Source organism: Oncorhynchus kisutch, unplaced genomic scaffold, assembly GCF_002021735.2.
Source record: "Oncorhynchus kisutch isolate 150728-3 unplaced genomic scaffold, Okis_V2 scaffold4036, whole genome shotgun sequence".
Taxonomy (NCBI): Eukaryota; Metazoa; Chordata; class Actinopteri; order Salmoniformes; family Salmonidae; genus Oncorhynchus; species Oncorhynchus kisutch.
In genome coordinates, this window is record NW_022265981.1 from 31072 (window position 1) to 56032 (window position 24961).

The window sequence follows — 24961 nt, forward strand, 5'->3', positions numbered from 1 at the left end:
ATCTCAGTGTTACGGTTTTCTAGGTGTGAAGGAGAGTCGGACCAAAACGCAGCGTGTAGATTACGATTCGTGTTTAATGACAAACACACTAAACGTGACAAAAACCGAAACAGCCTATACTTGTGTAATCTAACACAGAACAAGGACATCAGGACACTAAGGACAATCACCCACGACAAACTCAAAGAATATGGCTGCCTAAATATGGTTCCCAATCAGAGACAACGATAAACACCTGCCTCTGATTGAGAACCACTCCAGACAGCCATAGACTTTGCTAGATAACCCCACTAGCTACAATCCCAATACATACACACCAAAACCCCAAGACAAAACACACCACAATACAAAAACCCCATGCCACACCCTGGCCTGACCCAATACATGAAGAAAAACACAAAATACTTCGACCAGGGCGTGACACTCAGCAACATCGTTCAATCACTGTCTCTGTGTTTATGGCTGTGGGTTTTACATTAGACCATGGCTTCATAAATACATCAACCAACATATCAGTTTTCATTCTTTTATTTCCTATTTGTGTAAAAGAGTTTCATTGTTGACCCCTGTCTTCTACCATACACCAGGGGTATTCAAATGCACCAGGGCCAGACTACAGCTGGTTTTCTGTTCCACCTGATCATTCATTGCACCCACCTGGTGTCCCAGGTCTAAAATAATCACGGATATGAACAATGGATTTTTTTTAAAGCAGTGGAACCGTCTTCGATGCCCAGATATGAATATGAGGGTGGTATACAGCCAATATCATTGCCCTGACCCCTGGACAAGGTGCAGGCTCTACCTAGTCTATATAGATGGAATATCTGCTCTCTGACCCCTGGACAAGGTGCAGGCTCTACCTAGTCTATATAGATGGAATATCTGCTCTCTGTCCCCTGGACAAGGTGTAGGCTCTACCTAGTCTATATAGATGGAATATCTGCTCTCTGACCCCTGGACAAGGTGCAGGCTCTACCTAGTCTATATAGATGGAATATCTGCTCTCTGACCCCTGGTCAAGGTGTAGGCTAGCCATGGATGGGCCTAGGAGGGCATAGGCCCACCCACTTGGGAGCCAGGCCCAGGCTGTCACGAGAATTATGTTCTCAATGTTCAAAACCCAATTCTCAGTCTGCAACCCAGAATTTGTAAGATACTGGTTGAATGAAACAGTCAGAGGCCCAGCTATGATAGTCAAAATGTTTATTCATGAGAGCGCTAGTCCGTTGTACAAAACCATTCATTATATACTGGCTCCTTATGCACTTACATTCACACACAAACAGTTGGTATCCTACGCACATACTTCCACACACAAACAGTAGGTATCCTACGCACATACTGTATCATTACCCAACCGACAAAGATTAGGGAGACCTTGAGAAGTACTCCCTGTCCTCTCCCAAACCTCTAGCCAGGTCGGCACTGAATTTTGCTCAGAGAGTCTGTGTTTAAGATACTATAAAGACATATTGTACAGATATATTGTTTAACCCTAATTCTGACTAAAACTACACTCACAGATATATAATTTTACTGACTAAAACTAAACAAAACCATCAGATAATAATTGTATGATTCTAATCAATTTCATACAGTTATAAGGTTTCAGAGTGGAATTATTTCATCATTATCGTTCAACATTTAAATCACTTTAACACAGGCCCAGGCCAATCAGAATGAGATTTTATACACAAAAGGGCTTTATTACTGACAGAAATACTCCTAAATTTCATTAGCTGTCCGGGTGGCCGGTCTCAGACGATGCCGCAGGTAAAGAATGAGGGCTGGCGTGGACTAAAACAGGGAGGGACTAAGTAATGCTCATTTTTGTTTTCCGTTGCGAAACATTTTTGAAACATTTTCAATTGCATGTCCTAATGAATAGGACCCAGGAGTAGTATCACCACAGATCTGTTCACAGCTTGATGATGCCTGCCACTATGGAGCCGTAGATCTGGCCAGTCATTGGTGTGTAACTCTGATTTCTCTCCTGTAGGATGTACAGAGGGTCTGTGATGCCTGCCGGGTCGAAACCTTCCTCCACTAACCTCACCTTCATCTGCTTGAAGGTCCCCGTCATCTCCACCGCATTCTGGATGGATTGGGGGGGGGGGGGGGGGGAGACACAGACAGACAGACAGACAGACAGGAGAGAGAGGGGGCGTAGAGAGACATGTAAACACACAGGCTTTTAGCTCAGTGGACTATTCACTATTCATCTCCAGGGATTTTTCTGCCATTGAAATCATTGGGCGGGCCCCCTAAGTGTTACTTCTGGTCGACTAAGTCCAAACAGTGTAAAAATGTATTTTTAAATACCTTTTTGGGGTGAAAAAACATTTCAGTGTAAACTTAAACGAGTAAAATATTATTTTTCAATAATATAATCTTTGAGAACTAACAATAACCAAAATAAAAGCTAGACAGTCAGGCAAAATAGAACATTACAAAAACAATGAATTTAGCATTATAGATTTGTTTTATTTTTTACATGTAAGATTTATTTAACGAGGCAAGTCAGTTAAGAACAAATTGTTATTTACAATGACGGCCTACCCCGGCCAACACTGGGCCAATTGTACGCCCCCTTATGGGACTCCCAATCACGGCCGGATGTGATACAGTCTGGATCGTATAGATTTAGTTTTTTAGGTTGAACAAAAGAACACAGCATTGAACTAAATGCCTAGAATTGAAGGAAATTAGCTATAAAACTGCAAAAACTTGTTTCAGCTCCATTGAGACGTGTAGAATTGTAGGAAATTGACTTAAAAATGCAAATATTTCTCTACATCACCAAGATGGGGGCCTCTAAAATGGTCTCCAAAATGCAGCCAAGCCGACGGGCTGATAGCGCTCCCTGCCACGTCCAGCACTTAAGTTCATTTTTTATCCAGATAACCCCCTGATCTCATAACCACAAAAAGAGTCCACGCACACATAGCGTTTTTCAACCCATAGGTTGAAACAAAAGCAAAAAAAAAACTATTCTACTTTCAAATCAATAATAACACGAATTGTCTACAATTAATGATGTAATATAAGGAAGAAAGCCTTTTGAATAGTTACCTGGATGCGTATGAAGCGTGGCCGTGCATACGTCGGTAGGTAGCTGGCTACATGGCTGAACGTTTTGTTGCCATCAAACTGTTCTCCCCCCTTCACCGTGACGGCAGCCATTCCTATCCTCCCCTCGTTGCCTTGGAGACAGAATACAACAATCCCTCATTCCAACAACTAAACAATCAGAACGCATCATTCGGTGACGACACTTCCTGTATTTTCCACTAAACTATATGGAATTGTTTTAGGAAGATCACTTATCTATTTGATTTAGAATTCTAAGACCCCTTGAAGTATAAAAAAAAAAGATTGACATCAAATCAGTGTTTTCTAAGTGAATTTGTCCTTACTGCTATTAGCCCATACAAACACATTGAATAACAAGTTTGTTCTGAAGTGCCTGTCCTATTGGTCTGACAACAGCGCTCAGTCACCGATCACTGCAGATGCAGAAGTGCGACACTGGTGGATGTGGTGGATTGAGACGCCAATGCAAGATATCTCTAGTTTAAATTGACAGATTATTATGGGGATTATTGTACTGTTTGATTTTAAGGTAAAGGTTAGGGTTCCCTGCTACTTGGATTAAGGTTATGGTTCCCTGCTACTTGGATTAAGGTTAGGGTTCCCTGCTACTTGGATTAAGGTTAGGGTTCCCTGCTACTTGGATTAAGGTTAGGGTTCCCTGCTACTTGGATTAAGGTTAGATTTATCTGGTACTTGGATTAAGGTTAGATTTATCTGGTACATAGATTAAGGTTAGGGTTAGATTTACCTGGTACTTGGATAAGGTTAGGGTTAGATTTACCTGGTACTTGGATAAGGTTAGGGTTAGATTTACCTGGTACTTGGATTAAGGTTAGGGTTAGATTTACCTGGTACTTGGATTAAGGTTAGGGTTAGATTTACCTGGTACTTGGATTAAGGTTAGGGTTAGATTTACCTGGTACTTGGATTAAGGTTAGGGTTAGATTTACCTGGTACTTGGATTAAGGTTAGGGTTAGATTTACCTGGTACTTGGATTAAGGTTAGGGTTAGATTTACCTGGTACTTGGATTAAGGTTAGGGTTAGATTTACCTGGTACTTGGATTAAGGTTAGGGTTAGATTTACCTGGTACTTGGATTAAGGTTAGGGTTAGATTTACCTGGTACTTGGATTAAGGTTAGGGTTAGATTTACCTGGTACTTGAACACCATAGACATTTGCCTCTTGGACAAAGTCTATCAGGGTGAGGATGTCAGCTACTTCAGTTGTGGCCACATTCTCTCCCTTCCACCTGTAGGGGTCAATACAACTCAACTAAATATAATATAATATGTTCTCTCCTTTCCACCTGTAGGGGTCAATACAAGTCAACTAAATATAATATAATATGTTTCCATATATTTGGAATGCCATACTGTAGGTCAGAATACGTACCTGAATGTATCTCCGACTCGATCCTGAAAGTAAATAAAGTTGTCCTGGCCTATCTTCAGCAGGTCTCCACTGTTAAAGTACAGATCTCCTTTCTGAAACACGTCTCTCAGTCTCTTCTTCTCTGTCTGCTGGCTGTTAGCGTATCCAACAAAAGGAGCGATGTCCGTGATCTTGCACACCAACAGTCCTGTTTCATCTTCAGGAAGACACACAGACACACACACCATAATGTATACCCACACCAACAGTCCTGTCTCTTCCTTAGGGAACAGGCCGAACACCCACACATGAATAGCATAATGTACATTGAGATGTGTGTGATTTTCAGGTCATTATTGTACACCAGAATGTGTCCACAGTAACCTCACCGTTTTGTTGTGTGTTTTTTTTGTTACCTTTATTTAACTAGGCAAGTCAGTTAAGAACAAATTCTTATTTTCAATGACGGGCTAGGAACAGTGGGTTAACTGCCTGTTCAGGGACAGATTTGTACCTTGTCAGATCGGGGGTTTGAACTTGCAAACTTCCGGTTACTAGTCCAACGCTCTAACCACTAGGCTACGCTAAAGGCCAATACTAAAACACCTATGAAAGAGCATCTCACCTTTAGGAGCTTCTACACACAGTCCGGTAGAGTCTCTGATTGGTTCATCTCTCTCTGTGTCGTATTTAATCAGAGCATAAGGAAACAGCTTCTATAAGAGACAGGAAAGACATCGTGATCAGAACATAGTGAAACAGCTTCTATAAGAGAGACATCATGATCAGAACATAGTGAAACAGCTTTTATGAGAGAGACATCATGATCAGAACATAGTGAAACAGCTTCTATAAGAGAGACAGGAGAGACATCATGATCAGAACATAGTGAAACAGCTTTTATGAGAGAGACATCATGATCAGAACATAGTGAAACAGCTTCTATAAGAGACAGGAGAAACATCGTGATCAGAACATAGTGAAACAGCTTTTATGAGAGAGACATCATGATCAGAACATAGTGAAACAGCTTCTATAAGAGAGACATGATCAGAACATAGTGAAACAGCTTCTATAAGAGAGACATGATCAGAACATAGTGAAACAGCTTCTATAAGAGAGACAGGAGAAACATCATGATCAGAACATAGTGAAACAGCTTTTATAACAGAGACAGGAGAAACATCATGATCAGAACATAGTGAAACAGCTTCTATAACAGAGACAGGAGAAACATCATGATCAGAACATAGTGAAACAGATTCTATAAGAGACAGGAGAGACATCATGATCAGAACATAGTGAAACAGCTTCTGTATGAGAGGCATCGTGATCAGAACATAGTGAAACAGATTCTGTAAGAGAGGCATCGTAATCAGAACATAGTGAAACAGATTCTGTAAGAGAGGCATCGTGATCAGAACATAGTGAAACAGCTTCTGTAAGAGAGGCATCGTGATCAGAACATAGTGAAACAGATTCTATAAGAGACAGGAGAGACATCACTATGACAGACGCAGCACTTCAGTTGATGTTCGGATCCCAACCCTGGTAAAATGTCCAATGTAAGAAGTATAACCTTTACTAATTTAATACAAATATAAGTATCTAGCTATGTTAAGATAAATGTACTAACTGTGAGTCTGGATAAGAGCGTCTTCTAAATTATTCAAATGGCATGTAAATGTAGAGGGAAGCATGATCTCAGTGGTCAATTCCATTTCAATTCAGTAACTGAAATTAAATGGAATTGTCCCCAACCCTGGTTCTTTAGGAGTCAGATCTTCAGGCCCCTTAGTCATAAAGTGTCTCAGAGTAGGAGTACTGATCTAGGGATCCAGTTTTGCCTTTTAGATCATAATGAATAAGGTTTCATGAACAGGGGGGGGGGGGCCTGATCCTAGATCATCACTCTGTGAGACATTATGAATCTGGGCCCAGGAGACAGGGCTGTTCAGGAGTCAGTCCTTACCTGGTGTTGGTAGTGAGACATTATCAATCCGGGCCCAGGAGACAGGGCTGTTCAGGAGTCAGTCCTTACCTGGTGTTGGTAGTGAGACATTATCAATCCGGGCCCAGGAGACAGGGCTGTTCAGGAGTCAGTCCTTACCTGGTGTTGGTAGTGAGACATTATCAATCCGGGCCCAGGAGACAGGGCTGTTCAGGAGTCAGTCCTTACCTGGTGTTGGTAGTGAGACATTATCAATCCGGGCCCAGGAGACAGGGCTGTTCAGGAGTCAGTCCTTACCCGGTGCAGGTAGTTGACTCGTCCGATAGCTCCTATCTTCCCGGTGTAGTTGATCAATCCCACATTGCCCTCCGTTGAAGCATAAAACTCCCTCACGTAGATGTTGCCAAAGCGGTTCAGGAATTCCTTCCATATCTCTGCTCTCACACCGTTACCAATGGCCAGCCTGACTTTGTGCTCTCTGTCGTTGTCTCTCTGGAACGTTGGGAGAAAAACATTCATCTTTTTAAATGTTTTTATTTTGGTTGTATGTCAATCATGTTATTGTGAAGTCAAAGACGAATGCACACATTTGGTGAACAATAATGATTTTCTAATTCAAATTCTCATTTGAACAGTCATATAGTGTATTACCATTAGAGACAGGAGTCTGTACAGTCATATAGTGTATTACCATTAGAGACAGGAGTCTGTACAGTCATATAGTGTATTACCATTAGAGACAGGAGTCTGTACAGTCATATAGTGTATTACCATTAGAGACAGGAGTCTGTACAGTCATATAGTGTATTATCATTAGAGACAGGAGTCTGTACAGTCATATAGTGTATTACCATTAGAGACAGGAGTCTGTACAGTCATATAGTGTATTATCATTAGAGACAGGAGTCTACAGTCATATAATGTATTACCATTAGAAACAGGAGTCTGTACAGTCATATAGTGTATTACCATTAGAGACAGGAGTCTGTACAGTCATAGAGACAGGAGTCTGTTCAGTCATATAGTGTATTACCATTAGAGACAGTCATAGAGACAGGAGTCTGTACAGTCATAGAGACAGGAGTCTGTTCAGTCATATAGTTTATTACCATTAGAGACAGGAGTCTATACAGTCATATAGTGTATTACCATTAGAGACAGGAGTCTGTTCGTTCATAGAGACAGGAGTCTGTATAGTCATAGAAACAGGAGTCTGTACAGTCATATAGTGTATTACCATTAGAGACAGGAGTTTGTACAGTCATATAGTGTATTACCAATAGAGACAGGAGTCTGCACAGTCATAGAGACAGGAGTCTGTACAGTCATAGAAATAGGAGTCTGTACAGTCATATAGTGTATTACCATTAGAGACAGGAGTCTGTAAAGTCATATAGTGTATTACCATTAGAGACAGTCATAGAGACAGGAGTCTTTACAGTCATATAGTTTATTACCATTAGAGACAGGAGTCTATACAGTCATATAGTGTATTACCATTAGAGACAGGAGTCTGTTCGTTCATAGAGACAGGAGTCTGTATAGTCATAGAAACAGGAGTCTGTACAGTCATATAGTGTATTACCATTAGAGACAGGAGTTTGTACAGTCATATAGTGTATTACCAATAGAGACAGGAGTCTGCACAGTCATAGAGACAGGAGTCTGTACAGTCATAGAAATAGGAGTCTGTACAGTCATATAGTGTATTACCATTAGAGACAGGAGTCTGTAAAGTCATATAGTGTATTACCATTAGAGACAGGAGTCTGTACAGTCATAGAGTGTGTTACCGATAGAGACAGGAGTCTGTACAGTCATAGAGACAGGAGTCTGTACAGTCATAGAAACAGGAGTCTGTACAGTCATATAGTGTATTACCATTAGAGACAGTCATAGAGACAGGAGTCTGTACAGTCATAGAAACAGGAGTCTGTACAGTCATAGAGTGTATTACCATTAGAGACAGGAGTCTGTAAAGTCATATAGTGTATTACCATTAGAGACAGGAGTCTGTACAGTCATAGAGTGTATTACCAATAGAGACAGGAGTCTGCACAGTCATAGAGACAGGAGTCTGTACAGTCATAGAAATAGGAGTCTGTACAGTCATATAGTGTATTACCATTAGAGACAGTCATAGAGACAGGAGTCTGTACAGTCATAGAGTGTGTTACCGATAGAGACAGGAGTCTGTACAGTCATAGAAACAGGAGTCTGTACAGTCATAGAAACAGGAGTCTGTACAGTCATAGAGTGAAAAGAAAACTAACATCGTAAGCTAACATTATATTAGGTTCTACAACATTCTAACCTAACATTCTATAACATTCTAACCTAACATTCTAACCTAACATTCTATAACATTCTAACCTAACATTCTATTACATTCTAACCTAACATTCTATTACATTCTAACCTAACGTTCTATTACATTCTAACCTAACATTCTAACCTAATGTTCTATAACATTCTAACCTAATGTTCTAACCTAACATTCTATTACATTCTAACCTAACATTCTATTACATTCTAACCTAACATTCTATTACATTCTAACCTAACGTTCTATTACATTCTAACCTAACATTCTATTACATTCTAACCTAACATTCTATAACATTCTAACCTAACATTCTATTACATTCTAACCTAACATTCTATAACATTCTAACCTAACATTCTAACCTAACATTCTATTACATTCTAACCTAACATTCTATTACATTCTAACCTAACATTCTATTACATTCTAACCTAACATTCTATTACATTCTAACCTAACGTTCTATTACATTCTAACCTAACATTCTATTACATTCTAACCTAACATTCTATAACATTCTAACCTAACATTCTATTACATTCTAACCTAACATTCTATAACATTCTAACCTAACATTCTAACCTAACATTCTATTACATTCTAACCTAACATTCTATAACATTCTAACCTAACGTTCTATTACATTCTAACCTAACGTTCTATTACATTCTAACCTAACATTCTAACCTAACATTCTATAACATTCTAACCTAACGTTCTATTACATTCTAACCTAACGTTCTATTACATTCTAACCTAACATTCTATAACATTCTAACCTAACGTTCTATTACATTCTAACCTAACATTCTATAACATTCTAACCTAACGTTCTATTACATTCTAACCTAACATTCTATAACATTCTAACCTAACATTCTATAACATTCTAACCTAACGTTCTATTACATTCTAACCTAACATTCTATAACATTCTAACCTAACGTTCTATTACATTCTAACCTAACATTCTATAACATTCTAACCTAACGTTCTATTACATTCTAACCTAACATTCTATAACATTCTAACCTAACATTCTATAACATTCTAACCTAACGTTCTATTACATTCTAACCTAACATTCTAACCTAACATTCTATAACATTCTAACCTAACGTTCTATTACATTCTAACCTAACGTTCTATTACATTCTAACCTAACATTCTATTACATTCTAACCTAACATTCTATAACATTCTAACCTAACGTTCTATTACATTCTAACCTAACATTCTATAACATTCTAACCTAACATTCTATAACATTCTAACCTAACATTCTATAACATTCTAACCTAACGTTCTATTACATTCTAACCTAACGTTCTATTACATTCTAACCTAACGTTCTATTACATTCTAACCTAACGTTCTATTACATTCTAACCTAACGTTCTATTACATTCTAACCTAACGTTCTATAACATTTTAACCTAACGTTCTATAACATTTTAACCTAACGTTCTATTACATTCTAACCTAACGTTCTATTACATTCTAACCTAACGTTCTATTACATTCTAACCTAACGTTCTATTACATTCTAACCTAACGTTCTATTACATTCTAACCTAACGTTCTATTACATTCTAACCTAACATTCTATAACATTCTAACCTAACGTTCTATTACATTCTAACCTAACATTCTAACCTAACATTCTATAACATTCTAACCTAACGTTCTATTACATTCTAACCTAACGTTCTATTACATTCTAACCTAACATTCTATTACATTCTAACCTAACATTCTATAACATTCTAACCTAACGTTCTATTACATTCTAACCTAACATTCTATAACATTCTAACCTAACATTCTATAACATTCTAACCTAACATTCTATAACATTCTAACCTAACGTTCTATTACATTCTAACCTAACGTTCTATTACATTCTAACCTAACGTTCTATTACATTCTAACCTAACGTTCTATTACATTCTAACCTAACGTTCTATTACATTCTAACCTAACGTTCTATTACATTCTAACCTAACGTTCTATAACATTTTAACCTAACGTTCTATAACATTTTAACCTAACGTTCTATTACATTCTAACCTAACGTTCTATTACATTCTAACCTAACGTTCTATTACATTCTAACCTAACGTTCTATTACATTCTAACCTAACGTTCTATTACATTCTAACCTAACGTTCTATAACATTTTAACCTAACGTTCTATTACATTCTAACCTAACGTTCTATTACATTCTAACCTAACATTCTATAACATTTTAACCTAACGTTCTATTACATTCTAACCTAACGTTCTATAACATTTTAACCTAACGTTCTATTACATTCTAACCTAACGTTCTATTACATTCTAACCTAACGTTCTATAACATTTTAACCTAACATTCTAACCTAACATTCTATTACATTCTAACCTAACGTTCTATTACATTCTAACCTAACATTCTATTACATTCTAACCTAACGTTCTATTACATTCTAACCTAACGTTCTATTACATTCTAACCTAACGTTCTATAACATTTTAACCTAACGTTCTATAACATTTTAACCTAACGTTCTATAACATTTTAACCTAACGTTCTATAACATTTTAACCTATCATTATTTTGAACTATCCAATAAAAGGTTTGAAAATATGACCCGCCATACGTGATTACATTCCCCTTCACTGACCCAGATATATCCCAGCCTAAGCGTCAGCCCTCAGCCCCAGCCCACCACTGACTGTCATTACACATGGTAGAGTTCCTAAGTAAAGGCCATTAGCTATTCTGAGAGGACCACCAGATCAGAACCACGAGGGTGTGTCCTAAATGGCAACCTATTCCCTTTATACTGTAGTCCACTACTGTTGCCCTGGTGAAACTATAGAGGGAATTGGTTGCCATTTGATATGTAGCTGTAGACCACTAGGCTGTGGGAGGGTCACATGGTGTGTCTGTACGTGGAGAGGGGTTCAGTTTCAATGGTGGGAACACAGAATGTTTACATTGCTCTCCAGGCCACGCCTTCGAGGGCCCTGAAATATGACGGCCATAAAAAGTAAGGAGACGTGGATGACGTGCAAACCAATATTTAATTTCTGAATTGGTTACAATTAGTTCAGGGTTAAGGTTAGGGGTTGGGGTTGGGCTAGTTGGAAAGGTCAACGGGTTAGGGTTAGGGTTAGGGTCAACGGGTTAGGGTTAAGGTTAGGGGTTGGGCTAGTTGGGAGGGTCAACGGGTTAGGGTTAGGGTTAGGGTCAACAGGTTAGGGTCAACGGGTTAGGGTTAAGGTTCGGGGTTGGGCTAGTTGGGAGGGTCAACGGGTTAGGGTTAGGGTCACCGGGTTAGGGTTAAGGTTAGGGGCTGGGCTAGTTGGGAGGGTCAACGGGTTAGGGTTAGAGGGTTAGGGTTAGGGGTTGGGTTAGGGTTAGGGGTTGGGCTAGTTGGGAGGGTCAACGGGTTAGGGTTAGGGGTTAGGGATAGGGGTTGGGCTAGTTGGGAGGGTCAACGGGTTAGGGTTAGGGGTTAGGGTTAAGGTTAGGGGTTGGGCTAGTTGGGAGGGTCAACGGGATGCTGGTCAGAAGAGTCTTATAAAAGTCTATCCACATGAATTCTGGGGAAAGGCTCCTTTTGGGAGATTTGGTGTTGAGAAGAAGACAGAACTATCTGCATGTAGCCTAGTCCAGAACTATCTGCATGTAGCCTAGTCCAGAACTATCTGCATGTAGCCTAGTCCAAAACTGTCTGCATGTAGCCTAGTCCAAAACTGTCTGCATGTAGCCTAGTCCAGAACTATCTGCATGTAGCCTAGTCCAAAACTGTCTGCTTGTAGCCTAGTCCAAAACTGTCTGCATGTAGCCTAGTCCAAAACTGTCTGCATGTAGCCTAGTCCAAAACTGTCTGCATGTAGCCTAGTCCAAAACTGTCTGCATGTAGCCTAGTCCAGAACTGTCTGCATGTAGCCTAGTCCAAAACTGCCTGCATGTAGCCTAGTCCAAAACTGTCTGCATGTAGCCTAGTCCAAAACTGTCTGCATCTACTGTAGCCTAGTCCAAAACTGTCTGCATCTACTGTAGCCTATTCCAAAACTGTCTGCATGTAGCCTAGTCCAAAACTGTCTGCATGTAGCCTAATCCAGAACTGTCTGCATGTAGCCTAATCCATAACTGTCTGCATGTAGCCTAGTCCAAAACTGTCTGCATGTAGCCTAGTCCAAAACGGTCTGCATGTAGCCTAGTCCAAAACTGTCTGCATGTAGCCTAGTCCAGAACTATCTGCATGTAGCCTAGTCCAAAACTGTCTGCATGTAGCCTAGTCCAAAACTGTCTGCATGTAGCCTAGTCCAAAACTGTCTGCATGTAGCCTAGTCCAGAACTGTCTGCATCTACTGTAGCCTAGTCCAAAACTGTCTGCATGTAGCCTAGTCCAAAACTGTCTGAATGTAGCCTAGTCCTTACTGTCTGCATGTAGCCTAGTCCAAAACTGTCTGCATGTAGCCTAGTCCAAAACTGTCTGCATGTAGCCTAGTCCAAAACTGTCTGCATCTACTGTAGCCTAGTCCAAAACTGTCTGCATCTACTGTAGCCTAGTCCAAAACTGTCTGCATGTAGCCTAGTCCAAAACTATCTGCATGTAGCCTAGTCCAAAACGGTCTGCATCTACTGTAGCCTAGTCCAAAACTGTCTGCATGTAGCCTAGTCCAAAACTATCTGCATGTAGCCTAGTCCAAAACTGTCTGCATGTAGCCTAGTCCAAAACTGTCTGCATGTAGCCTAGTCCATAACTGTCTGCATGTAGCCTAGTCCAGAACTGTCTGCATGTAGCCTAGTCCAGAAAATAAAAGGTGATAGCATCTTCCATGAAATGGCATCTCCCAACTGCCTGCATATTTTACCTCCAAAAAGAGGTAGAAACATCTACTATCATAATATCCTGATTGAAACCTAACCTATCAATGACCTTTTCAACTCCATCAATCGTCTGGATTCAATCCAACTCAATTGAAAATATAACTTTAGAACATTCCAGGTCAGTGACATCACAGTAAGGTGACACTGGGAATCTTAATGATTCTATTTCTGACGCTACAGCTGTGGCCGGGTTGTAAAACAACCTCGCTGGAGAGATTTAGAAGTGGCTGAGAGGGTCTTGGTCTGATTGGACACACAGAGAGAGCAGTTCGCGCCACAAAGCCTGGGCATAAACCACACCTGGCTTCAAGTAGTATTTGGAATCTTTTGAATAGTTTAGATGTGCTTGATTGAACATGCCTGATGCAATGGAACCAAGTCCAACAAGTCCAAACCCCACCCATCAGCCTGTCCAGGAAGGCTCAGTCAGAAAACACTGTTCAAAGTATTTGAACATTTCAAATAGTATTTGAACATGCAGAAAAAGCTCTCTGTGACACTCTGCCTCGGGTGTAACTTAACTTAATCTGTCTGAATACTGGGAAGAAGATCACTTGACTTGAACAATCTAGATTCCACTATTCTGTTAACGCCAGTCTGTAACGCCAGTCTGTAACACTAGTCTGTAACACTAGTCTGTAACACTAGTCTGTAACGCCAGTCTGTAACGCCAATCTGTAAAACTAGTCTAACACTAGTCTGTAACACTAGTCTGTAACACTAGTCTGTAACTCCAGTCTGTAACACTAGTCTGGAACACTAGTCTGTAACACTAGTCTGTAACGCCAGTCTGTAACGCCAGTCTGTAACACTAGTCTGTAACACTAGTCTGTAACACCAGTCTGTAACTGCAGTCTGTAACGCCAGTCTGTAACACTAGTCTAACACTTGTCTAACACTAGTCTGTAACACTAGTCTGTAACACTAGTCTAACACTAGTCTAACACTAGTCTGTAACACTAGTCTGTAACACTAGTCTAACACTAGTCTAACACTAGTCTGTAACACTAGTCTGTAACACCAGTCTGTAACTGCAGTCTGTAACGCCAGTCTGTAACACTAGTCTAACACTAGTCTAACACTAGTCTGTAACACTAGTCTGTAACACTAGTCTAACACTAGTCTGTAACGCCAGTCTGTAACACTAGCCTGTAACACTAGTCTGTAATGCCAGTCTGTAACGCCAGTCTGTAACGCCAATCTGTAAAACTAGTCTAACACTAGTCTGTAACACTAGTCTGTAACACTAGTCTGTAACGCCAGTCTGTAACACTAGTCTGTAACACCAGTCTGTAACTGCAGTCTGTAACGCCAGTCTGTAACACTAGTCTAACACTTGTCTAACACTAGTCTGTAACACTAGTCTAACACTAGTCTAACACTAGTCTCTAACACTAGTCTGTAACACTAGTCTGTAACACTAGTCTAACACTAGTCTGTAACACTAGTCTGTAACACCAGTCTGTAACTGCAGTCTGTAACACTAGTCTAACACTAGTCTAACACTAGTCTGTAACACTAGTCTGTAACACTAGTCTAACACTAGTCTAACACTAGTCTGTAACACTAGTCTGTAACACTAGTCTAACACTAGTCTAACACTAGTCTGTAACACTAGTCTAACACTAGTCTAACACTAGTCTAACATGTGGGTTCACCATAGCTCAGTGGGTTAGCGATGGAAGATGCCGGAAACACCAGAGATGTGGGGTCTGATTCCAGCATGGCCCTGCATTGAAACACCAGAGATGTGGGGTCTGATTCCAGCATGGCCCCACATTGAAACACCAGAGATGTGGGGTCTGATTCCAGCATGGCCCCACATTGAAACACCAGAGATGTGGGGTCTGATTCCAGCATGGCCCTACATTGAAACACCAAAGATGTGGGGTCTGATTCCAGCATGGCCCCACATTGAAACACCAGAGATGTGGGGTCTGATTCCAGCATGGCCCCACATTGAAACACCAGTGTTGTGGGGTCTGATTCCAGCATGGCCCCACATTGAAACACTAGAGATGTGGGGTCTGATTCCAGCATGGCCCTGCATTGAAACACCAGAGATGTGGGGTCTGATTCCAGCTTGGCCCTGCATTGAAACACCAGAGATGTGGGGTCTGATTCCAGCTTGGCCCCACATGGAAAACACCAGAGATGTGGGAATTGATTCCAGCTTGGCCCCGGCATGGGTTCCTCATGGCCCCGGCATGGGTTCCTGATGGCCCCGGCATGCTCCCTGCATGGGTTCCTCATGGCCCCTGCATGGGTTCCTCATGGCCCCTGCATGGGTTCCTCATGGCCCCGGCATGGGTTCCTCATGGCCCCGGCATGGGTTCCTCATGGCCCCGGCATGGGTTCCTCATGGCCCCGGCATGGGTTCCTCATGCTCCCTGCATGGGTTCCTCATGGCCCCGGCATGGGTTCCTCATGGCCCCGGCATGGGTTCCTCATGCTCCCTGCATGGGTTCCTCATGCTCCCTGCATGGGTTCCTCATGGCCCCGGCATGGGTTCCTCATGGCCCCGGCATGGGTTCCTCATGCTCCCTGCATGGGTTCCTCATGCTCCCTGCATGCTGCCCAGTGGCCTACCGTCATGTTGTTACTATTAGTGTGCACTCTACAGTCCTGGGTCAAAAATATAATGTCAAGTACGTTCAAATCCTTGTCTGAAACATGGCTGAAAACATGCCTGGTCAGTCATATACCCTAAACCAGAGGTAAGCCTTTTCTGAGACAGAAAGGCTCCATACCTCCTGCTTATGTGGCATGAGGCAGCTTGCTGTACAAATAAACCCCCTGGACAGGAGGCTAGAAACCATAGCAACTACGACGTCATTACTATGTCATAAACCCCCTGGACAGGATGCTGTGAACCATAGCAACTACGATGTCATTACTATGTCATAAACCCCCTGGACAGGATGCTAGAAACCATAGCAACTACTATGTCATTACTATGTCATAAACCCCCTGGACAGGATGCTGTGAACCATAGCAACTACGATGTCATTACTATGTCATAAACCTCCTGGACAAGATGCTAGAGACCATAGCAACTACGACATCATTACTATGTCATAAACCCCCTGGACAGGATGCTAGAGACCATAGCAACTACTATGTCATTACTATGTCATAAACCTCCTAGACAGGATGCTAGAGACCATAGCAACTACTATGTCATAAACCCCCTGGACAGGATGCTAGAGACCATAGCAACTACTATGTCATTACTATGTCATAAACCCCCTGGACAGGATGTGAAAACCATAGCAACTACTATGTCATTACTATGTCATAAACCCCCTGGACAGGATGCGAAAACCATAGCAACTACTATGTCATTACTATGTCATAAACCCCCTGGAAAGGATGCTAGAAACCATAGCAACTACTATGTCATTACTATGTCATAAACCCAATGGACAGGATGCGAAAACCATAGCAACTACTATGTCATTACTATGTCATAAACCCCCTGGACAGGATGCGAAAACCATAGCAGCTACTATGTCATTACTATGTCATAAACCCCCTGGACAGGATGCGAAAACCATAGCAACTACTATGTCATTACTATGTCATAAACCCCCTGGAAAGGATGCTAGAAACCATAGCAACTACTATGTCATTACTATGTCATAAACCCAATGGACAGGATGCGAAAACCATAGCAACTACTATGTCATTACTATGTCATAAACCCCCTGGACAGGATGCGAAAACCATAGCAGCTACTATGTCATTACTATGTCATAAACCCCCTGGACAGGATGCGAAAACCATAGCAACTACTATGTCATAAACCCCCTGGACAGGATGCTAGAGACCATAACAACTACAATGTCATTACTATGTCATAAACCCCCTGGACAGGATTCTAGAAACCATAGCAACTACTATGTAATAACAATGAATGACAAAATGAAGGTGACCTTGTATAAAGCTTCCAGCTGAGGTTGCTTACCTTGGGTGTGTTACAGAGGTAGCGTAACACCTCTCCTATGTACTGGATCACCGTAACGTTGTACTTCCTGCAATCATCCCAGAACTGAGAGGCTGAGAACTTCCTCCTCAGAATGATGGTGGAGCCTGGGATGGACAGATAGAAGAGATGAGAGAGGAACAATGAAAATATCAGTTTTAAGAACATGCAGGTGATATCGCTTCATTATCAACCAATGGCAGACCTGAAATGCTGACAAAACTGTTATGGTAAGTCAGCAGTGTGCATCATCATCATCATCATAAAAAACCCTAACACCCAGGCACAGGTATTAGTTCAGGAACAGGAACGAGCAGGACAGTGCTCTTATAAATGACCTTGTAATGGCCGTGAGAGCAGAAAAGTTGCCACATATGCTGTTAACCGGTTGTATTCACTTCAGTACTAAATGTCCCTTAAATATGCACCCATTAGAGGAGCAAGTGCCTTTTTTTGTGGACAAAAGAAAGTACTAAGCTGGTACTGCATGTGCATCATAATCAGCTTGGAGTTTTTCCTAACCACGTGACCTGACCGGGACATTTCAAATAAAATGTTATTGGTCACATGCACATCTTCAGCAGATGTCATTGCGGGTGTAGTGAAATGCTTGTGTTCCAAGCTCCAACAGTGCAGTAACATCAATAACATCAACAACAATACAAACAAATCTAAAAGTCAAAGAATGGAATTAAGAAATATATCAATAATAGGACGAGCAATGTCGGAGTCCCGAGTATATATACAGTAAGTTTGGACACACCTTCTCAAGGGTTTTTGGTTCTTTTTTTTAAACAATTTTCTACATTGTAGAATAATAGTGAAGACATCAAAACTATGAAATAACACATATTTAATCATGTACTAAACAAAAAAAGTGTTAAACAATCTATAGCCACCCTTTGACTTGGTGACAGTTTGCACACGCTTGGCATTCTCTCAACCAGCTTCATGAAGTAGTCACCTGGAATGCATTTCAATTAACAGGTGAGCCTTGTTAAAAGTTCACTTGTGGAATTTCTTTCCTTCTTAATGTGTTTGAGCCAATCAGTTGTGTTGTGGGAGGTGGTATACAGAAGATAGCCCTATTTGGTAAAAGACCAAGTCCATATTATGGCAAGAACAGCTCAAATAAGCAAAGAGAAATGACAGTTCATCATTACTTTAAGACATGAAGGTCAGTCAATGAGGAACATTTCTAGAACTTTGAAAGTTTCTTCAAGTGCAGTCGCAAAAACTATCAAGCGCTATGATCAAAACTCTCACGAGGACCGCCATAGGAAAGGAAGACCCAGAGTTACCTCTGCTACAGAGGATGAGTTCATTAGAGTTACCAGCCTCAGAAATTGCATCCCAAATAAATGATTCACAGAGTTCAAGTAACAGACACATCTCAACATCAACTTTTCAGAAGAGACTGTGTGAATAAAGTCTTCATTGTCAAATTGCTGCAAAGAAACCACTACTAAAGGACACCAAGAAGAAGAAGAGACTTTCTTGGGCCAAGAAACACGAGCAATGGACATTAGACAGGTAGAAATCTGTCCATTGGTCTGAGGAGTCCAAATTTGAGATTTTTGGTTCCAACAGCTGTCTTTGTGAGACGTAGAGTAGGTGAACGGATGATCTATGCATGTGTGGTTTCCATCGTGAAGCATGGAGGAGGAGGTGTGATGTGTGGGGGTGCTATGCTGGTGACACTGTCAGTGATTTATTTAGAATTCAAGGCACACTTAATCAGCATGCCTACCACGGCATTCTGCAGCGATACTCCATCACATCTGGTTTGCGCTTAGTAGGACTATCATTTGTTTTTCAACAGGACAATGACCCAACCCACCTCCAGGCTGTGTAAGGGCTATTTGACCAAGACGGAGAGTGATGCATTACTGCATCAGATGACCTGGCCTCCACAATCACTTGACCTCAAACCAATTGAGATGGTTTGGGATGAGTTGGACCGCAGAGTGAAGGAAAAGCATCCAACAAGTGCTCAGTATACAGTAGGTGGGAACTCCTTCAAGACTGTTGGAAAAGTATTCCAGGTGAAGCTGGTTAAGAGAATGCCAAGAGCGTGAAAAGCTGTCATCAAGGCAAAGGGTGGCTACTTCGAAGAATCTCAAATATATCATAGATTTAGATTTGTTTAACACTTCTTTGGTTACTACATGTTTCCATGTGTTATTTCATAGTTTTGATGTCTTCACTATTATTATACAATGTAAAAAATTGAAAATAGTGAAAAATAAAGAAAACCCCTTGAATGAGTAGGTGTTCTAAACCTTTTGACCGGCAGTGTATATAGACAGACAGTATATGGATAGAATATGTAGTATTGCTGAAGAATAGTACATGTACAGCAATAGTTGAATAGGATGGCCTTAACTGGAATACAGTATAAGGGAAAGGAAAGGGGGATACCTAGTCAGTTGTACAACTGAATGCATTCAACAGATATATACATATGAAGTGGGTAAAACAGTATGTAAACATTAAAGTGCCCAGTGTTCCATTATTAAAGTGTCCCGTGTTCCATTACTAAAGTGCCCAGTGTTCCATTACTAAAGTGCCTAGTGTTCCATTACTAAAGTGCCCAGTGTTCCATTACTAAAGTGCGTGGTAGAGTAACCGGTTGATAGCCAGCTAGTGACAGTGACTAAAGTCCAGGGTAGGGTAGTGGGTACGAGCCAGATAGTGGTGACTATTTAACAGTCTGATGGTCTTGAGATAGAAGCTGTTTTTCAGTCTCTCGAGCTCAGCGTTGATATTCCTGTACTGACCTGGACTTCTGGATGGTAGTGAAGTGAACCGGCCGTGGCTCTGGGGGCCAAGACAAATTTCTTCAGCCTCCTGAGGTTGGAGAGGTGTTGTTGCACCTTCTTCACCACACTGTCTGTGTGGGTGGACAAGTTCAGATTGTCTGTGATGTGTAAAACTTGAAGCTTTTCACCTTCTCCCGTCGATGTGGATGAGGGTGTGCTCCCTCTGCTGTCTCATTCGACATTTTAGTCGTTTAGCATCAAACGTTATTTCCCAGAACAATTACAATCAACCCCTGGGCAACCTCCAGGCCCCATTTATACATTAGACCATAACTAGAGCCTTGTTTAGAATCTGTCCTGGTCAGATTACGTGGTGAGGGAAAACTCTGGACCCTAAACATAGTCTCTAACTAGAGCCAGGAGCTTTTCCTGGTCATGTTAAGTGGTGAGGGGGAAAATCTGGGCTGGCTTTAAACCAACCCTGACATTCCAGAACCATAGTTCTCTCAGACAAGGTAAAAGAGGCTGTTTTGTTTTCGCTACAGGATTAAATATCCCTTCAATTAGTACCTCTGCTCTGCTCTGAGGTCAAACAGAGGACTCAAATGAACTATAGCCCACTTGGAGAACTCAGGAAAACAGTCTCACTAAAAGAGGTGGTATCTCTATCCCTATTCCCTACATAGTGCATGGGCCTTGGTCAAAAGTAGTGCACTATAAAGGGAAAAAGGGGGCCAGTTGGGGCGGAGGAGAAAAGGAAGACGGTACGGACTAACCTATTTGCTGTTTCGTTTTCTTCCACCCAGTGGCTTTGGCTGTGTTCAGACTACCGGGTTTACGTTCACAAAGACCTCTTTCATTTTATTTCCCATTGGGGGGAGGAGGGGAGTAAATGGATAAGTAAAGGCTTCAACTAGAAAGGCCAAGCCACATTATTACCCCCTACCTACCTAATACCTCAATATTAACCCCCTACCCACCTACTACCTCAATATTACCCCTACCTACCTACTACCTCAATATTAACCCCTAACCACCTACTACCTCAATATTACCCCCTACCCACCTACTACCTCAATATTAACCCCCTACCTACCTACTACCTCAATATTACCCCCTACCTACCTACTACCTCAATATTAACCCTACCCACCTATTACCTCAATATTACCCTAACCACCTACTACCTCAATATTAACCCCTAACCACCTACTACCTCAATATTACCCCCTAACCACCTACTACCTCAATATTAACCCCTAACCACCTACTACCTCAATATTAACCCCTAACCACCTACTACCTCAATATTACCCCTACCCACCTATTACCTCAATATTACCCCCTACCCACCTACTACCGTAATATTACCCCCTACCTACCTACTACCTCAATATTAACCCTACTCACCTATTACCTCAATATTACCCCCTACCCACCTATTACCTCAATATTAACCCCTACCTACCTACTACCTCAATATTACCCACTACCTACCTAATACCTCAATATTAACCCCTACCTACCTACTACCTCAATATTACCCACTACCTACCTAATACCTCAATATTAACCCCTACCCACCTAATACCTCAATATTAACCCCTACCCACCTAATACCTCAATAATATTGAGGTAGTAAGTGGGTAGGGGGTAATATTGAGGTCCTATATAAAGTCACCTGTCTCTATGGATCCTATATAAAGTCACCTGTCTCTATGGATCCTATATAAAGTCACCTGTCTCTATGGATCCTATATAAAGTCACCTGTCTCTATGGATCCTATATAAAGTCACCTGTCTCTATGGATCCTATATAAACTCACCTGTCTCTATGGATCCTATATAAACTCACCTGTCTCTATGGATCCTATATAAACTCACCTGTCTCTATGGATCCTATATAAACTCACCTGTCTCTATGGATCCTATATAAACCCACCTGTCTCTGTGGATCCTATATAAACTCACCTGTCTCTATGGATCCTATATAAACTCACCTGTCTCTGTGGATCCTATATAAACTCACCTGTCTCTGTGGATCCTATATAAACTCACCTGTCTCTATGGATCCTATATAAACTCACCTGTCTCTGTGGATCCTATATAAACTCACCTGTCTCTATGGATCCTATATAAACTCACCTGTCTCTGTGGATCCTATATAAAGTCACCTGTCTCGATGGATCCTATGAAGCCGATGAGGAAGCCGGCAGTGTGGTAGAGGGGCAGGTTGAGGTAGATGACATCACCTGGTGTGATACCGGTGGAGTCCAGCACGGCCAGGGCTACCAGCAGCCGGTTCTGAGTAATCACTGCTGCTTTAGGCAGACCTACAGGAGTAACAGTCAGAGGAGAGAGATGAGTTACAGCAGAATGGGCCCTGGCAGAAGACAGGGGGGGGGGGGGGGGGGTCATATACAGTGGCTGCTTCAGGCAGAAGACCGGGGGGGGGGGGGGGTGGTCATATACAGTGGCTGCTTCAGGCAGAAGACAGGGGGGGGGGGGGGGGGTCATATACAGTGGCTGCTTCAGGCAGAAGACAGGGGGGGGGGGGTCATATACAGTGGCTGCTTCAGGCAGAAGACAGGGGGGGGGGGGTCATATACAGTGGCTGCTTCAGGCAGAAGACAGGGGGGGGGGCTTCATATACAGTGGCTGCTTCAGGCAGAAGACAGGGTGGGGGGGGTCATATACAGTGGCTGCTTCAGGCAGAAGACAGGGGGGGGGGGTCATATACAGTGGCTGCTTCAGGCAGAAGACAGGGGGTGGGGGGGGTCATATACAGTGGCTGCTTCAGGCAGAAGACAGGGGGGGGGGGGTCATATACAGTGGCTGCTTCAGGCAGAAGACAGGGGGTGGGGGGGTCATATACAGTGGCTGCTTCAGGCAGAAGACAGGGGGGGGGGGTCATATACAGTGGCTGCTTCAGGCAGAAGACAGGGGGTGGGGGGGGTCATATACAGTGGCTGCTTCAGGCAGAAGACAGGGTGGGGGGGGGTCATATACAGTGGCTGCTTCTGTACCCCTCCCTCTCCCTTCCCCTCCGTCCTCCCCCTCACCTGTGGTCCCAGAGGTGTACATGTAGACAGCAGGGCTTTTGAAGGTGATGTCTGAGCGGAGGGCCTGAGGGAGAGGTGTGTCCGATGCTTCCTCCACCTGGTCAGAGAACCCCTCCACGCCAGGTGTGTCACACTGTTTAGTCATCAGGTAGACACACACACCCTGCTCCCTCAGGGATGGAAGCACCTCCTCCACCGCTTCCTGCAGTTCTGAGAAAACAACTCAATATTCAATATTTCATCAAAACTGGACTGCAGAGAAAAAAATTGAAATGCTTTTGCCCCCCCCATGTGATTGAATGATCGTTTGATTATCATTATCATTTGTGTTCCAATAGGCTATGACACACGTTTGTCTTTTTCATTCCATCAGTCTGGATGTGCATGTCTCTGATAAACTAATACCTATTGTCATAATGTAGTAATCTCAACCAGACACTTCCCGCCGATGAGGAATTAGCCTCGGGGTGAGTTTCTCTGCCTCCTGAACCAGTGGTACTGGTCACTTACCTTCGGCTGCTATGAGCAGCTTGGCGCTGCAACAGTTGAAGCAGTGCAGCAGAGATCTAGATCTGATATTATGGTTGAGAAACGCTACGGGACATCCCAGTTTGGCCAGGGCCAGCCAGGTGAAGATGAAGGCAGGTTCGTTTCCCATAAAAAGAGCCACGGTATCCCCCGGTCGCAGCTTCGAGTGCCTCTGTAAAGCATTGGCTATTTTGTTGCTTCTTCTGTCCGTGTCCAGATACGAATAGGTTTTATTTTCAAACACGATGAACGGTCTGTCGGCATGCGCGACCGACTGCTCCAAAAATCGGTCCAAAACCAAAAATAACGGTTTTCTCCTCCTCCGTAAAACAAGCTTCAGCAAAATACGAACCAAGTTCGCGAGGTAAAATGCATCTTTCCAGAAGTAAGGGAAGAACGTTTTAAGAACTAGCGGTGTGATGGCCAAACTGGCAAAAAGGATAGAAACCAAGTACATTGTTGAGCACAACGTCGAGCTCCTATGCTTCTGGGTGAATTGTAGATTCACAGCGTACAGTATTGTCTTTGCAGGCAACGTACAGTATTGTCTTTGCCTTAACTCTAAACATGGGTTTTTTTCAAGTGAGGGCGTGGCATTGGGTATTTAATAGTGCAGGAGGCCCACGTTTTTCATTCTTTCCTCTGAAATCCCATATTAAACACCCTCTTTCAGCTCAAAATAGACACACAGAGCCACACACACAGAGCCGCTTCTAGCGTTTTGGGGGCCCTACACAAGATTTGGTTGACCCCCCACCTCGCAGGCATAACAATTTAGGGGTCCACCTCATGGCTGCGAAGATAACATTTGTGACTGACCGCCTGGAATCGTTCTTATGTAGCAACATTTTACATTGGATAAAAGCAGAGACACTGAGCTACAAAATTGTATATCATGCACTGCATTCAATGAACAATGGCAAAGTAATTCTGCTTTGAAAGTTGATAAAACTGGAACCTCACTTTTGAGAAAATGGCCCTTGAATAG

At 42.1% G+C, this 24961-nt stretch overlaps 1 protein-coding gene across 1 annotated transcript; it reads right to left on the reverse strand.

Moving 5' to 3' along the window:
• Window positions 1-1189: 1189 nt before the first annotated feature.
• LOC109882243 (very long-chain acyl-CoA synthetase-like) lies at window positions 1190-24547 on the reverse strand. The gene is made up of 10 exons (XM_031821947.1): window positions 23956-24547; window positions 23446-23655; window positions 22558-22716; window positions 17604-17728; window positions 6719-6913; window positions 5096-5186; window positions 4492-4687; window positions 4251-4348; window positions 3076-3206; window positions 1190-2098 (listed from the first exon to the last, which is right to left on the reverse strand). The coding sequence occupies exons 1-10, from the start codon at window positions 24428-24430 to the stop codon at window positions 1922-1924; spliced, it is 1857 nt and encodes a 618-aa protein (XP_031677807.1). The 5' UTR covers window positions 24431-24547; the 3' UTR covers window positions 1190-1921.
• Window positions 24548-24961: the final 414 nt, after the last annotated feature.

Bases quoted from the DNA above. Each gene is read 5' to 3' on its own strand.
- LOC109882243 (XM_031821947.1), bottom strand. From the start codon at position 24,430: ATGTACTTGGTTTCTATCCTTTTTGCCAGTTTGGCCATCACACCGCTA. The intron at 23,656-23,955 runs GTAAGTGACCAG...TTGTTTTCTCAG, and splicing joins GCTGCTCATAGCAGCCGAAG to AACTGCAGGAAGCGGTGGAG. The intron at 4,349-4,491 runs GTACGTATTCTG...TGACCCCTACAG, and splicing joins CGAGTCGGAGATACATTCAG to GTGGAAGGGAGAGAATGTGG.